General features: G+C 38.5%; 1 protein-coding gene across 1 annotated transcript in view; it reads right to left on the reverse strand.

The window, feature by feature from the left end:
* Positions 1-8,510, reverse strand: part of LOC129255955 (exportin-T-like) — a 41,652-nt gene extending 33,142 nt beyond the window's left edge. Inside the window, exons 1-5 of the mRNA XM_064096268.1 lie at positions 8,383-8,510; positions 6,080-6,219; positions 3,704-3,773; positions 2,773-2,991; positions 904-987 (exon numbers count right to left, since the gene is read on the reverse strand). Of these exons, the coding sequence (XP_063952338.1) occupies positions 904-987; positions 2,773-2,991; positions 3,704-3,773; positions 6,080-6,219; positions 8,383-8,442 (573 nt within the window). The 5' untranslated portion in view covers positions 8,443-8,510. The remainder of the gene's footprint in view (positions 1-903; positions 988-2,772; positions 2,992-3,703; positions 3,774-6,079; positions 6,220-8,382) is intronic.
* Positions 8,511-17,699: the final 9,189 nt, after the last annotated feature.

The raw sequence follows: 17,699 nt of genomic DNA on the forward strand, positions 1-17,699 counted from the left end.
CCCACATCCTATCTATTCTATTTCTTGGAATCTGGAACAGATATGTGTTGCTGAAACACGATCTCTCTACAGGCCACACGCTGTCTTTCCCTTCCATCAATCAATCGATCACTTCACGACGGTCTCGTCTTTCTGAGGTCCTCTTGATCGAGGGATGGCATCATCCCTCGAACACTGCCCCCATGAGACGCACCCTCTCTCCGTGAATCATGACTTGGCACACACACACGCACGTAAATATCACTACTGTTTGAACATCAGACAACGGCCCTCGGCCAATTGCGTTACATAACAGATGACATCAATGAGTGATCACACTTGTTCTTCAAAGGCCGTTCTTTGATCTCGTGAGGCACTATTTTATAGTGTATCAATCGGAGGGACTATTATGATGGGCATGACTAATTGACCTGAGAAACCTCTGTGATATTCTTCTTATTCTTGCAGAAAATCACTGGCATAAGAAAGCTGAATACGAAGATACCACAGATTATGATTTTTTTTTCAAGTTTACTAATAGTTTAGTGTCAAATTTCATATTTTCAAAGAAATACATTTTAATGCTCAGCTAAATCAGACAATATTGCACATTTTCAACAAAGTTCTGTGTTCACATGCAAAGTTGAATTATTCATCACATGCTTTTGCACAATTTTCAAACCTTGCAAATGGAACACAAATTTATACACTGAAAAATTACCCATGTTTCCAGAATTTAAATGAGACACAAGTTTTACACATGTGGAAATGTGAAAAGCTAAGATCGTTTCTTGAAAATATTAATATCCTTTCTAAAAAATGTTCAGTTCTGACAAGGCTCTCGTTTTGGTATGCTAAGTCACAATCAATTATGTGTAAATTATGCATCAATTCCAGAATACTCTAACTATTTCAATTACTTACAAGTATCTGGAACCAAGAGTTGACCAGGTCCTGGATACACTTTTCTCTCATATCATCCTTGAGTTGATTATTCCTTATTGTTTCCTGGAAAACAATTTCAAAACAAATGAAAACTTTTAGATATAAATAACCTCGACAGACCTTATACACATGACACCATGGAGCATTGTGGCCCAGTGGATTAGTCTTCTGACTTTGAAACAGAGGGTCATGGGTTGGAATCCCAGCCATGGCATAATTTCCTCCAGCAAGAAATTTATCCACATTGTGCTACACTCAACCCAGGTGAGGTGAATGGGTACTCTGCAGGATTAATTCCTTGAATGCATGAGTGCTGAAAGGCAGCTCGAGCTAAAGCCGGAATAATAACAACGTGCCTCGGAATAGAATATTTCTAGATAGATGCCCTATATAAATGCCTATTATCATTATTATTATCATAATCTCATAGCGCCTTCCCTCAGATATAGGAATACGCCAAAACAGATTTGTCAGAGATGCCCTAGCTGCTAATCATTAAATGCATGCAAGGTAATTGGTTCAGCTTCTAACATGACGGCGCGTTGACATCAATGTGTAAGGTCTATTCATCAAAGTTTACATCTCACATGAATGTAACATAGAAGTAGATCATCTTATATACTTGAAAGATTTAAAGACAAGAAATTTATGGAAGAGAGAGGCACTTTCTTGTAATAGTCTATATACATTCTCAGATATTTTATACTGGAGGAATAAGGAACATGATGGTGGATGGTATGTTATAGCATCAACCTTATGATGTTATAACATCAAGCATCAATCTGTGATTGAGATTCTGTAAATACAAACATGTATGCAAGGACATACATTTTCCAAATAAATGAATAAACTCTTTCATTCACAAATAGTGAACTATCTTTTTCTCATAACCTCAAGGGCAAAATAAGTTTGATATGTATACCCTACCCTCAAGTTATCAAATTGCTCAAATATCTTGAGTATCTACATTGGATAAAATCAGTGCATCAATGGACTTTTAAATGGTGGATACAGTCTTTATTTTGTTTTTCTTTTGGAGGGAGGAGTGGGGGCTTAGTTCAGCCTATTTTTTTCTTGTTTTGATATTTCTTTAAAGGACAAGTCCACCCCAACAAAAAGTTGATTTGAAAAAAAGGAGAAAAATCCAACAAGCAAAACACTGAAAATTTCATCAAAATCGGATGTAAAATAAGAAAGTTATGACATTTAAAGTTTTGCTTAATTTCACAAAACAGTTATATGCACATCCTGGTCGGTATGCAAATTGGCAGACTGATGACGTCACCCACTCACTATTTCTTTTGTATTTTATTATATGAAATATGAAATATTCCATTTTTCTCCTCCTTGTCAAGTGAAACAAAGTTTTATTTCTCCCTGAATATGTGGATATTACCATTATTTTAACAGTTTATGGTTAAGTTAAGTTGGTCCCTATTGTCAAATCTGTAAAAATTGAAATATTGTATTATTCAAACAATAAAAAACAAAAGATATAGTGAGTGATGGACATCATCGACTCTCTCATTTGCATATCGCTGAGTTGTGCATTTAACTGTTTTGTGAAAAATAAGCAAAACTTGAAAATGTCATAACTTTCTTATTTTACATCCGATTTCGATGAAATTTGCAGCATTATGTTTGTTTGATTTTTCTCTATCGATTCTAATCAACAATTTTCTGGGGTGGACTTGACATTAAAGACCCAGGTGCGGAATGTGGTATTATTGACCCTGCAACATAAAATATATAACTCAAAAGCACAAAGAAGTATTACTTCACAGAAATTTAAAATCAATTGTAAAGATGGTGTGCATCTCTTTCAGTTACAGAAACCTGAAAATATACCTCTTGCGAGTGGATGATCTCCCGGTCAACGACCTCGGTGTCAATGGCCAGCAGTACCCTTAGGTACATGTCGATGGCCGCTTCGCCGACCTGAAGCATTTGTAGGAGGTCAGAGAAGAATGTCGGCCACCGGTGTGGGAAGTCGTTGATGAACATGAGGGAGAAGAGCTGAGCTGCCTTGTTTCTGACAAAACTCTTCTCTTCTTGGGTGGCCATTGTCTGGAAGATAGGTTGGATAAAAATGGTTATTAAAAATATGCGATTGAACGACTGACTGGTTCACGGTAAATGAGGATATACAAATTCATGGATGTTTCAGTCCTGGGTGAGGGGGGGGGGCGTTTCAAAAAGATTTAAAGCCAGACTTAATACTTTGTTAAATCCAGGCGCGGATCCAGGGAGGGGCACAGGGGGCACATGCCCTTTTGAGAAGAAAAATTAAAATTTGTAACCGAGGTGTGCCCCCTCTTTTGAAACTGAAGACCTTTTTTTTTTTTTTGCTTGTCAAATTTTTTTCGGGTATCCGCCCCTGGTTAAATCCTATCCCCCCCTCCCATCTTGGGGGCATATTCTACTATGAATTTTTGTTAGAGACAAAAAGAGCGAAGATAGTGAAGAGTGAAACAGTTTGACAACAGCAGAGAAAGTGAATGATATATGATCCCCCATCTAAGGGTATGGATACGTATGAAAAACTGTGAAATAGGACTCTTTATACTTTGCTTTTGAAAGTACACGAACAGAGATGTCAAAGACCTATTACCCAGAAGAGAGTATGTACCCCCCCAAAAAAAAAGCAAAGAAAGTGGAATAGGGATCTATTACTTTGGTTATACCTATAAACTGACAGGGCTGGCCAAGCAGACAGTGACTTAAGGACTCCCAAGCAACTGCTACCAAAATTTTCTCAAGGATTACTTGCATGACATACCTGCATATGAAGCCATGTCATCAGGGTTTGTTTCAAGAGTTGTTGATCGGCAGGGTCAGCTGTCACATATCTGCAATAAAAATGTAAGAAACTGTACAGCCATCATTCTGCAACACATTCATTAAAGAATAGATGAGTAGTTTAGGTCTTGAGCTGGTGCAAAGTGAAAAGCAACTGTGGTACAATGGCGCTTAAAAATTTAATAGTGAGCCCCACCAGAAAATGACCATATTTATAGTGTTCAAGTTTTGTGTACTTAATTGTGAAGACAGGTGATAAAATATTACATTCAACACTCAGCATGAAGGAGTGTATTTTGTGGTGGGGTTCGCTAATTTTTTTTTTTTTAGCACAACAGTATATCAGCTTTAAAGGACAATGAAACCCTTGAAACCAGCTGAATCCATTTCAAAGAGAAAAATCAAAGAAAAATATTGTTGAAAGTTTGAGGAAGATTGAATGAATAATAAGAAAGTTATGAGCATTTGAATATTGAGATCACTAATCCATGTAGATCCTCCCATTGGCAATGCGACCAAGATCTGTGATGTCACACACGTACAACTCCCTCATTACTATAGTACTTATTTCACTTATATTCTCACTTTATAGAGTCTATCACAAGGTGAGGTGTTCTCTTTATGAGATGACAAGTACAGAGGTTTCACAACATTATATCATTGATGAATCGTTTGTCATATGATTAGAATGAGCAAAAAGAGATGTTTTGGGGTATATTTTCAGTGTCCAAATGGGAGAGTTGTACGTGTGTGACATCACAGATCTTGGTCGCATTGCCAATGGGAGGATCTCCATAGCATTAGTGATCTCGACATTCAAATGCTCATAACTCTTTTATTGCTAGTCCTATTTTACTCAAAGTTTTGTTGATCTTATTCTTTGATTTTTCTGCTTTCACAAAAGCTAACTTGCTCCAAGAGTTTCATTCTCCTTTAAGAGTCATCAATATAGGTAACAAAAATGACCCCAAAAAAACCCTGCAGATGTCTCTTCAGGGGCAGCGGAGCGAAGTTGAAAGTAGGGGGGGCACAAGGAAAAAGGGCACTTTTTCTTTCGAAAAGGGCACTGTCTTAAAAGCAAATAAAAAATGACTCATCTACAGTGGCGTAATGGGCCCAAATTTTTGAGGGGGCTAGATATGTCGTATAAGAAGAGTTTCATAATGAGAATCCAACTTTGTGATAGATTAGGATTACTCGTACATTTTTTCCTTCATAGGTAGATTCAAGAAATTTATTTCATTTCCATGACAAATCTAAATTGCCAATGGGAGGATCTCCATAGCATTAGTGATCTCAACATTCAAATGCTCATAACTCTTTTATTGCTAGTCCTATTTTACTCAAACTTTTGTTGATCTTATTCTTTGATTTTTCTGCTTTCACAAAAGCTTACTTGCTCCAAGAGTTTCATTCTCCTTTAACCCTAATAAGACTGGGGGAGGCTGATTCAGCCCCCCTTGTAATCTTTGTGATAAATCCGCCGTGCAAAATTATTTGACCACATCGCTCACTGACCTTTCACTTCTCTCACGACAAGTCTCTCACAACTTTTGAGACCATGATTGTGACCCCCCGGGTACGTGGTTCCGAAATCACACAACATTTCATAAGTGCATGCAGACCCCAAATTGCTCAAAAAGGTGAATTTGTATACAAATCCAATGCAAAAAGTGTTTTTAGCCAAAATTCATAATGTATCAATATTTTTCATTTCCTAATTATAAATATAATCAAGTAATTTCATCTTGTTTATGATTAAAATAAACTCCCTGACAATTTCCATTGAAAAAAAAAACAATAAAAACAAAAAGTCAAAAAACAAAGAAATACATAAGAAATTTTGAAAACAATAAAAGAAATGTGATGTTGAAATTTTTTTGAAGTACATTTGATCAGATATAAAGAGTATAAAGAGTATTTGTTAGGGGCATTAAGTTAATTAGAGACCGAGATCATAATGGGGGGCTGAATCAGCCCCCCCCCCTCCCCCCCCCCTCCCCCCCCCCCTCCCCCCCCCCCCCCGTCTTCTTAGGTGTCGAAATAGTCCAGTCTATTGAGGGTTAATATTTGTTTAAGGATCGTAGAGATGTAGTTCAATCTGTATGATATACATAATATACCTTCACACAAAACCTTGCTATTACTGACCTTTCAATTGATGATATAATTCCTAGACAGAGATGAAAAACAAGACATGAATTGGTGAGAAAGACCAATAATTTACCCATGCCATTCCAAGAATTTTTCTTTTCTCGTAGGGAAAATATGGACTTGAGCTTACCACAGAAAATTAATGAGGAAGGTTAATAATTGAGCACCTTAAAACAAGGCAAATAAATATACTTTGACTTACCGTTCATTGATGAAGTGTTCCAGAACTTGAAAGCAGAAGAACTTGATGTGATCATTCTCATAGACCCCCTGAGTGATAGCTTCCGCACATAACTTCCATCCATTGTCAGACTGCTTCAACTGCTCAAAGTACGCCAAGGCCTGTACAGGAAACATGAGTGGTCAAACAAAAAACGATAATCAAATGAAATACGTGAACCGGCACAGCCCTTGAACATCTGAGCGACAACCAAGAAGAAAAAGGGTCACAGTTGGTAGTTAAGGTCCAGATTTAGAATCCAGTGTAGTCCAGAGGAGGCCCTGTCATTTCAGAGTAAAATCAGCGTCGGCTGAGAGTTGAGAGAGTTTGGCTGTCGAGGACCAGTCATGACGCGAGTGAGGTGCATGAACGATAAAAGAGCGGCCGAGGTTCTTGTGGAAAGGATGAGTCGACTGTCCAGTCATCAAGCCAACCAATCCAGAGAGAGAGAGAGACCCGCTGCTACAAGTTAGATCACACATACAGACCTTGTTCTTTTTTCAGTCTTTCTTCTCTCTTTCTCGTCTCTCTTTTATTTTGTAATTCTACTTTTAAGAAGTTGTGGAAACGTATTTATTCGTTTGTCTGTTACTGATCCCATTACAGGAAATGATGGATTGAAATGTATTTGAGAAGCATATTCACACATTATATGATTCAATTAAAATCTGAGGGGTTGAATACACCATAACTTGTACTTTCCTCAAGGCAATTTCATGATGCCCTTTTATACCTTGTGTTTAGCCTCATGTGCCACGATAAAGATGGTTTGATATGTGTATAACAAGTCTTTTTTTTACATTAAATCAAGATTTTAAGCATTTTGATAGGATTGCAGTGACAGGACTGAAATCTAAATTGCGTGAGGAAGGTCTGGAAAGCAACTACTGCCCAAACAAGTGAGATACTGAGGGGCGTGCTGTCACTACATCAACAGGTGGCAGAGCACATCTTCCAATGGAAGAGTGACTGAGACAGAGGGGGCCTCTCTGATCACCTTGCTAGCTACATGTAGGTTGGATGCCCACAGCACTACTGCTACTACAGATGAGGCAGCAGCCTGGATAAGGCATGACTCACTTTTGCTCACCCACAATCACTCAAGGATAACCCCTCTATTGTTTTTTCTCTTCCCTCCTCTCTCTCTCTCATCCATCTCTCTTCTCCGTCTGCCTCTCTCTATTAAAACAAAATCCCTTCTTCAAGTTTCCTGTATACTTTACAATATCTGTTTCATTGTCTATTTCTCAGTAACAATGTAGTGTTTCCCTTTGCCTTGCCTCCCATCCTCCCACGCTTTCTACCTGTTGGAGGACTTCACCTCATCCTCCAGGCACTTGGGCAAACCCCGAGAGGCATCCGCAAGACGTTTCAATAATAGAGAATTGCCATTTGGATTGATCTTGTTTGTCATTGCCTCTTGGGTCTCACTCCATACAGTGTACATGTATCTATCATGATTTTTTAATTCCCTACAAAACAAAACTAAACTTAAAGCATATATGCACCATGTCAAAGTTGATGAAGTTTTTCTTTTCTTTCAAACTAAAAACAATCAATAACACAGTGCTGAAAGGGACAGGATTCTCCCGGAAAGAGATTTCTAATGTCTTTTCCAATACAAGGAATGACAATAAATATGATTCATATTTTCAAATATTTTTGAGCAGGCATCTCTGAATAAGCAACTTAAAAACTGTACTTTTTTTCTGTTTCAAGTGTGTTCAAACTAAAATAACCACTGTCCAAAGAATCACGATGTTAAAGCATGTTCCAGCAAATATAATCATTATCAAGAATATAGACTTTTGAGCCCTTTTCTGTCCAAATCTCGAGGGCTGGAATGCAATCATGTTTATTAGTCGATGACCTCACTTCACTCCATTATATTCGGCATTCATTCAAACATATGTATAAAAATGATCCGTGGTTGAATTTTATTCAGGGGTCAAAGTATAGCAATCATGAGAAGCGATCGGGAGGGTGGGAGACATTCCCCCCCCTCAAATTTCCAATTTTGCACAGCAACTTACAGGAATATGGAAGGGGATCCTCTCTTGTTTGTCAAAGGTCTCAAAATCCAATGAAATTGCTGTGCATGATACCAAGTCAAAGATCAAAATTCAGTGAGAATAAAGATTATAAATTTTGTTAATTAATGCATTTTTGCAAAACATGTTTCCCAATTTGACTAAAACATGAATCATCATTTCTGGGAAATTACTTAAATACAGGCTGAAAATCACTTTGAATACAGTTTCAATCCCTATTACATCTGTTCTTACCCTGTTGCGATCTTCGGCGGTTGCGAAAGACCCAAGTCCCTCGAGTGCTTGCTCATTCATATCGGTGAAGCCAGCAGTACAGGTTGTGGTTTCTCCTTGGTCAACTCATCACAAAATGAAATTATCTGTGACAATAGAGAACAGAGATAGACAAACATGATTTTATACGGTCTATTTTGGAAATAAGGTTCTACTATACGCTGAATACTGTATGAATATTTCATGGTGGTTTCATTTTGGCAACTTTGCATCCACGATATACATACAAAGTGAATGAAAAGGCAAAAAGAAAATATAGTTTTTTAATTTCCCATCTTGAAGCAAAATCGTGAATACAGTATAGTTCATGTGGAATTATATTATACTTGTTATCATAGGCCTTTGTTACATTTTTTCATTTGCTTACATGTATTTCTCCTGATTATGGTGTAATATTGAAGTGCAGGTTTGAAATATAAATTATAAGTACAATATGATGGTTTTTTTACTTTCAAATTCAGATACCACCTGCCAAATTAATTTTTGGTACACTTTTTTTAGGTGTACTTATACCCACTCATGTGTACAAAAAAAAAAGTATATTATTAGCAACAAATGAATGAGAGGATCTAAGTTTTACAAATATACATGTACACGTATGTCTCATGTTTCAGTCATAATTGTTATCAAGTATGATATTCTATAATAAATGACCAACAAAAGATATTTATACAAATTTATTGTACATTCTGCATCCAACTGTTCCAACACAATAAAACATTAATATCAAGAATAATTGTTTGAGATGGATCAGTGCAATAATTGCTACTTTTTCTATCAATACAGTACCAATCATTTATTGGTATACATTGTATTTGTAAATTTGTTGGTAACCAGCGAGCACCAAATTTCCATTTAGTTGGACAATAAATTCAATTCAATTCAATTCTGCTTTATAAGTGGGTAGAGACCGGATACGTTTTGATTGGAAAAATTATAATTATAATCGAACTTAATCCCACAAACAGCCACCAACTATTCCAAAGTGTCTCTCATCAAGCAACAAATACAATAATTGTACCAAACAAAATATTATCAAAGTACAATATCTTTTTCTCTCTTCTCCCTATTCCCTGCCTTCCTACCTTCTTGCTCTATCTTCCTCTTTCCCTTTCCTTTCTCCCTCTTCCCCCTTGCTCTTTTCTTGTCTCTCACTCTTTACCCCTCTTTATCCTCTTCCCCTTCTCCTTTTTTGCTTTTTCTTCCCCTATCTATTTCCTCTCCTCTCTCTCTCTCTTCTTTCCCCTCTTTCTTTCTCTCTCTTGTCCCCACAATATTCCCATCTCTTACCTCTCATCTTCACTTTTACCCCTCTACCTTTCTTCTGCTCTTTTCTCCTCAATCATTCCTCTTCTACTTCTCTCCGATTTCTTCTCCCTTGCTTCCTCTTTTCCTCCTCATGCTTCTTCTCACTCGTTCCTCCTTAATTTCTACTCCTTTCCATTTATTCTCTCTGACACCGTTCTCACTACGTTCCTAAAACTAGTTTAGTGGAAACTAGTTTAACGCGTAGTGAGAACGGTCGAAGCGGTCTTGGAAGCGATCTTCCAAACCAGTTCGGAAAACCACCTCGCAATGTAGTTTTCAAGATCGCTTTGCCTCGTCAAACTGGTTTTAGCATGAGGACGCAACCGTTCTTCGGGAAACGATCTTCGCACATTTTGAGCGCGCTACTCCACACGACAGGTGTAGAATGCTTACGCTGCAGTTTCGAATTTCGCGCGAAATGTGTCACCCCACTGAGAGCGTTTCCATAGTAACAAGATCGCTTTACGTGAAGTGATTTTGAAAACCACTTTCGTGTGATCAAGTGGGAACGCTAGCAAAGCGATCTTCCATACTGGTTTCCAGAATCGGTTTCCAGTAAATTAGATTTCGAAAGCGTAATGAGAACGGCCTCTCTGTCTCTTGTTTCTGTAGATCCCTTTGATTCTCTCTCCTTTTTTACTTTCTCCTAACTTATCAATAGATTTTCAATTCACCTCTAAATAATAGAAATTCAGATAGCAACTACATGTAATCTCTAGATGTGCATTGTTCTCACATTGTGGGCTCCATCAACCCCCCCCCCCTCTCACTTCTAATCTATTCCACTCCCCTTTCTTCCTTTCTGTACATGTTATGAATGAACAAACATTCTTACACTATGACAACACATGCTGATGGTAGACATGTCAGAAATTATGACGCCTCTGCGGTGTAGCACATACATCTATAGTATTTGTCATTACACAACTGTCACAAGGTCGATGAGTGACATATATCAAACCTGTCAATGACGTATAACTATATGTGATGAAGGTATCATATTCGTTATATCGCCGATTGGTCCCCCACCACTCTGTCTACGGCCTGTTTATACCTGAGTCCCGTCTTACAAAGAGTTATGAATGATCCGATCAATCGTAATTATTGACGGCCAGCAACGTCAACATCTATTATGCATGTTTGTTCATAATATTTTTTAGCTATGATGCATATTCATGCATTCATTGTTTTCTTGAAAATTCACTGCGCTTCTTTTTGCAAACAGAGGACATTGTGCAAGTTTTTTAGAGTTATGATTGATCGGATCAATCATAACTCTTTGTAAGACGGGGCTCAGATGGTCTTATTCCAATTTGTCAACTGATTCAACCTTTTGGTCTACTTGCTACTTTTTTTTTGTATTATTTCAAACTGAAATAAGCATGAAATTACTTGTTTTTAATGTCCAAGTCCATTTCAACCAGGCTTTTCAGTGTGAATCCTACATGTAGTCAGAAACTTTTTTTTCTTTTCACCCTCCAGTTCTGCCGAGACAAAGAACTTTACAAATTACTACTGACAGTTGGAGAGAAAATGAGCATAATGGACATGATAAAGAATGACATGACGTCTGGCCCCATTCTCATTACAGTCCTAAAACCAGTTTAGTGGAATCTAGTTTTGGAACGTTGGAAGCGGCCTTGGAAGCAATCTTCCAAACCAGTTTGGAATACCACCTCGCGATGTGCTTAAACTAGTTTAGGTGTAGATGAGGACATAACCATTCTTTGGAATGCTAGTAAAGCGAAAACTGGTTTTAAGGGAAACCAGTTAAAGAAAGTATAGTGAGAATAAGTCTCTGTTTCCTTCACTGCAACTTGGGCATTTTCTCAATCTCCACCACTGTTCAATATTTTGTAAAAGTCAACATGTGTATAACTGAATGTTAAATGTGACTGACTGTCTAATAACCATAGGAAGAACTGTTTGGGGAAGAAAAAACTTTGAATGCTGTAAATTTTTAAAGAGTGATGATTTGAAACTGTGTTAAGTGTCAAGTCCATTGCCTAGAATTGCCAAGTAGTGGAATTACACTGAAGCAGTGGACACCAATTTCATCAAGGTACTTTTGAATCCACAGAATGCCATCATTCAATCTGCATCATTGGAACGATTCTTACAACATGTGAAATCTTTCTCATTAAAAACATGAGTTGTTATTCCTACATGAGAGATAACAATTGTTTCTACATGAGAAGCAACTATAGCACATGCCAAGAATGTGACTGAAGGCTTTCAATGGCAGCCCTGCGAGCCAAGCGTTCTTGATGCATCGCGGGATGACGAGTACGCTGGATGACAGGCTTTGAGCGAGGGAGAAGCCTGCCCCCTCGCTGGAGGACACAGGAAGTAGGTGATTAGTAGTCGGCTTCAGACAGAGCCTGACATCATCTCACCTTGGCGATGTTCACACGGCTGATATTCACTTGGTTTACAAGTAATTGGTCTACTATAGTCCATATGGGCTAAAACTGCTAAACCCATTTGGTCTTATTGCCGTTTCATCTACATTACACTTGGATAAAACCCACTTTGTCCACTTCTCATATAGTCTCATGCCTGATTTGCCTAATTTCCACTTCATCTTCGTATTAATTTTTATTATGGTAAATTAAAATTTGGTTCTTAAGCAGTTGACAGTTTATCTACCTACATAGACGATCAATTGGAGCTATTCGAACAAGAGTTACAAGACTTTAATAATTGCTAGGCAAAGGCTTTGCATCCTACCAGGTATCCATTAACACCTGGGTGGAGAGTGGCAAAGTGTGGATTGACGCCTTCCCAAAGGACACTTGGCCGCAGTGGGATTTGAAACACACAGCCCTCCGCTTACAAGACGCGAGTAAATTAATGTCCTGACTTCTGCATACATGTATATCCCAGTTCTTTTTGAGAGATTTTTTTTTGTAACTAAAAATCTATAAATAGCCTCCATGCCAAATCAAAGTGAAGTAGACTATCCTAATGAGCATTTGTACATGAGCATGGGCAGATATGGGATAATTTCAACCAAAAAATTACTTTTTTTCTTTCCAGGGCTCTTTTTGGAGAAACTTAAAAATTTTCCAGGGCTACTTTTTCATTTTCCAGGGCTCTTTTTCCACTTTCCAGGGCTACAATTTCTTGAGCTATTTCGCGGCTTTTTTGCGTGTGTGTGTGTGTGTGTGTGTGAGGGTGTGTGTGTGTGTGCCACATTGAAGGGATGGTGGTCAGCAGTGCAGGGCAGGCTCTGCTTTAACAAGATGTACTGTACATGCGGTGCGTTCAACGCTAGCGGGCGTGTATATTTTGCTTATTACATGACGTCATCCAGCCACTGCCGAGATCGAGAGCCAATTTATGAATGAAAATATAGTAAGCATGCGCAGTGCAAGCCTTCCATAGCCCCACACAGTATTCCACCAAAACAAGTGTGCAATACTCTATCACCTCGTACCAAAATCGACCTAGAATTTCACTTTCCTATAATTTATATGAATTATGAAAGGTATTCTCGGAGGATCTATTTTCTCACCGATACCGAACAGGTAAGCGAATTTCGATTACTTCTTGATTTTCGGTCAAAATCTTACGAATTAGCGTTGATATAGCATCGTGTTCGTTGGAGTTTGTAGAGTCTATCGCAACGTGTACAAAGTCAATTGATTTCCGGGTTTCGGAGCGTCGCGTGAATATGCATGAAATTGCCGAGTCTCGATAATTTTCGATCGATACTGAAGCGATCCGATCACGAACCAAGACCATTTCCCGCGTTGACAATGTGACCGGATATTGTTATCGCTATCGATACTTTCGCACGCAGTCCGAAGGAATTATTTTGGCGACCACGTAGTCATGACGTGATCTGCGCGATTGGCCAATCAGCGGTCTCCGATTCGCTGAGCCGAGACGGTCTATTCGTTGTACACAGTCTATGGACAATTTGCCACTGTGAAATATACAGTGTTGACGGGGGCGATTATGAGTTTTGCAGTCGCCCTCGTGTGAATGTTTTTAGCCCTTTTCTGGGGCTCTTTTTGGACTTTCCGGGGCGAATTCGCCCGCCGCCCCCGTGTAATTTTTTGGTTGGATAATTTGTACCAAAATCTAAAAACCACCGACATAAAACTCTGTGAGGATTGCCCGACATAACATTAGCAACACTTGATTGATGCAAACTGTATTCCAAATATCAAGACTCATTGACTATAAAATATTGGTGAAGAGAATGCATTGACTCAATAGGTGGTTTCAAACCGCCTCGATCACAAGAATCCCCGTTAAATTACGAGAACTTTTTTAGGCTGAAAAATACCCATTAATTGTTCCTGCATTCACACCGCCCTGAAACATACCCTTCGGAATAAGTTCCTGAAGTTACGAGCATGCGCAGTATGGTCTGATAAGCAGCAAGGCGCGAAATTCAAAATCACTAGCCCAGCAGCAACCCATGCACGGCGCCGCACCCAACGACACGCTGGGCTAAAAGTTCCCGTAATTTGCTTCCAGACCGCCAAAATACCCACGACCTTGGAAAAATCCCCGCGAAAGTTCTCGTAATTTCGCCAAGTACCTACTATTTATCGGGTATTTTCTTTCGGGGATATTACGCGTAGTTTGCTTTCACACCGCCAAAATACCTGGTATTTTCTGATCGGGGTAAATTTCCCGATCAGAGAATACCTGGAACTGGTGAACTTCGAGGCGGTCTGAAACCACCTATAGATCCTCATAGCTGAAAGGTAGATACATTCACTCAAGGTGCATTCCATGATGTTCCCTAGAGGCATCTACCTTTCAAAACGGATATCGAGCAATTCATGAAACCCCTATTACTCTGTATCTAATCCGATTCATAAGGTCCTATATCACCAAGAGCCATCTCTGCGATGCTTGTTTAGCTTGAGCTGACGCGGTTTGCCCACTTAGCAGCTCACAGAAATGCCAGATACCGATGCATCTCACCTGGGTCTGGTACAGCACAATGTGGATCAATAACTTGCTGAAGGAAAGCATGCCACAGCTTGGATTCGAACACACAACCCTCTTTACAAGAGATGAGTCAGAATCATTCGACCATGATGCAGCTAAAATGACTGGATTTGTATTTCAAATGTGCAAACATATTGAACTACAATTATGAGTTATGAGACTGAACACACCTGGGACATCAAACATAGCCAAACTTTGAACTCTCTAATACACGACAATTACCTTCGGGCATGTGACATTTATCAAAAATATTCAATGTAAATGGAAACTAGACACGGTCCAAGCACCTGGTTGATGTGATAATGTGAAGCGATATGGCCCAGTGGATTATATTAGTCTTCTGACTTTGAAACAGAGGGTTGTGGGTTCGAATCCCAGCCATGGCATCAATTCCTTCAGCAAGAAATTTATCCACATTATGCTGCACTCAACCCAGGTGAGGTGAACGGGTAGACGGCAGGATTAGTTGCTTGAATGCACCGAGCACTGAAAGGCAGTTCGAGCTAAAGCCGGGGTAATAATAATAAACAATGCGCCTCGGAAAATAGTATTTCTAGATAGATGGTGCTATATAAATGCCTATTATTATTATTATTAATTTCTGACTCTGATTTTGGTGTTTTTTGTGAAGTGTCTTCACAACAAAAAAATATCTAAATAAAAAATTTGTCCTCTCACTCCTCTGATGCTACGATGACTATCAAACTGTCAACTCTGAATTTGAATTATAGGCCTAGAAGTTATCACAAAGTGGAGGTACTGACCAACAAATAAATGCACTGCCTCCATCTTTCATGTGAAATGAGTTTCAAACAATTAACAAAATACAGGCGATTTGCCCCGAAAGTTTAACTAGCCCTAGTAGGTTGCAAACAACCCCCTGAATTGCTAATTAGGTTCAAAACAAAATGTCAATACGGACGTAACAAAGATGAAATGGCCATTAGCTCAGTGTTAAGTACGATGGACCATCATAATCTTGTTTCTAGTTATTGCAAACAAAGTTGGAGTATTGACTTATACACGTATTATATACTGATTCATGCTGCCTTCAGTCTTCATCTACAAGGCATATAAACGAGTTTCAAATCAGTAAAAAAAAATACAGGCAATTTGCCCCAAAATTTAAAATAGACCTTGTACATGTAGGTTGCAAATAGCCCCTGAATTGAAAATGAAATACGGACTGAACAGACAAAGATAAAATAGCTCATGGCATATAAGGTCTCTGCTTCATCCAAACCTTGTGGTCAATGACCAGGCAGTTCCAGAGGTGCCTGACCACTTAGGACGCATCATCTTCTGCCTTCAGAGTGTCAGTAATAGGGATACAGAGAAACAGGTGAATAGCTAAACTTGGCTGGGGTCTGGTCACTTTCAATGACCATCCATCAATCCTCATCACAGGGAAGTAGGTTATCAAGGTTTATGAGCAGACATGATGGTTATCCATGGTTCAGATTAGTCTGCTGTGCAAACCCTGCACTCGAGTTAAGGGTCTGAATGTGCAGCCTATTAATGCCATGTGTACTGAAGGCCCTGGCTGAAATAGCAAGTTTTGTATGTGCCAGTCTTTGCATGGAAACCCACTTGTTGATCAAAGTTTCAATCAGGTTCTGTTCCTACAGACTAAGTCCTGATATGGTGAGCCCCCCCCCCCCCACTTCCCCTGTCCCTCCTACCCCAGACATTATTTAGACTATATAAAATAATTAAAACTAGAATAGATTACTATAAACATATTTCATTGTTTTGAATTTTTTGTTTTGCCAACAACATGCAGCCTCTGAAATTACGAGATTAAGGGTGATTTTAATTAAAAACTAGCTTACACATAATTACCAATCATGGCTATAGACATCGCCAGGTGTATATCAAAAACTAACTGGGGAGATGCGTTCAATCTTTTTTTTTTTTACCCTAGAAACAAAAAAGCTTTCAAAATTCAAAGACGTTTCTATCAATCCCGAGTTGCGTTCCAGCTATTTTTAACTAGAAGTTAAAATGAAGTCTTTCAAAGCCTGGATAAAACATTGGGAAACAGGGCATTTTCGAACTCATTCTGCACAAATCTGCAGAACAGTGGTTGTTAAAAATGATTGCAACAGAGATCTCCATCAAGTTATTCTTGTACAAATGAACAACAGACCTTCTTCCAGTTCGGATATTGCATACATTCCAAGTTCACCTACACTTTCTGGGTCAAACTGCGCCAGGAGTAGGCTTAATTTAAACAACCATCAGATTTGCCCCCCCCAAAAAAAATTGCATTTTTTTAATTTACATTTTGATTAGTAATTCATGTTTCTTTATCTAGAGTATGAAAATCTATCCTACACAGAAAATTATTTTCCACGGCAGATCTATCATTCTATGACTATTAAACAATGAGTGACCGATAACCACCTGAATCTTTTGGTCTACATGTACAAGTTGGCGAACTTCTCAGATAATTTGATACAATATGGGCTGGATCTATATATGGTTTACTATCCATTTGGTCTATTTGCAATTGGTGATTTTGGTATAAATTACATATGGTCTGAAGCCAACTTTGTCTAATTTTCAATTAGTCTAATAATGCCCAGATGGATAATTTCTGCTTAGTCTACTCGCTATTTGTTTACTGCGTCACATGAAAATTGTGTTGATTAACGGTTCACCTAACCATAACTGGTATTTGACCAAGTAAATATGAAACTGGTATAGCCTAATTGGAAATTCGACAAATAATGGGCTAAATGGCAAATAGTAAGAAGACAAACTGGTTGCAAAAAGTAAGATTAGACCTAGTGAGGTGAGACCAAATGGGAAATAAACAAAATCATGAGAGTAGACCAATCAACAATTTACCCTCTCATCCCATTAATACTGTACATTTTATACCCTTTTTTGTGTGATTTCCAACCACCAATGTTAAATGCACTTTGCAACGCTCCCATCTTGTGAATTCAGCAACAACTTTTGACATAGATCTCAAGAGCGCACACTGCAAG

This window comes from Lytechinus pictus, chromosome 3 (assembly GCF_037042905.1).
Source record: "Lytechinus pictus isolate F3 Inbred chromosome 3, Lp3.0, whole genome shotgun sequence".
NCBI classification, from domain to species: domain Eukaryota; kingdom Metazoa; phylum Echinodermata; class Echinoidea; order Temnopleuroida; family Toxopneustidae; genus Lytechinus; species Lytechinus pictus.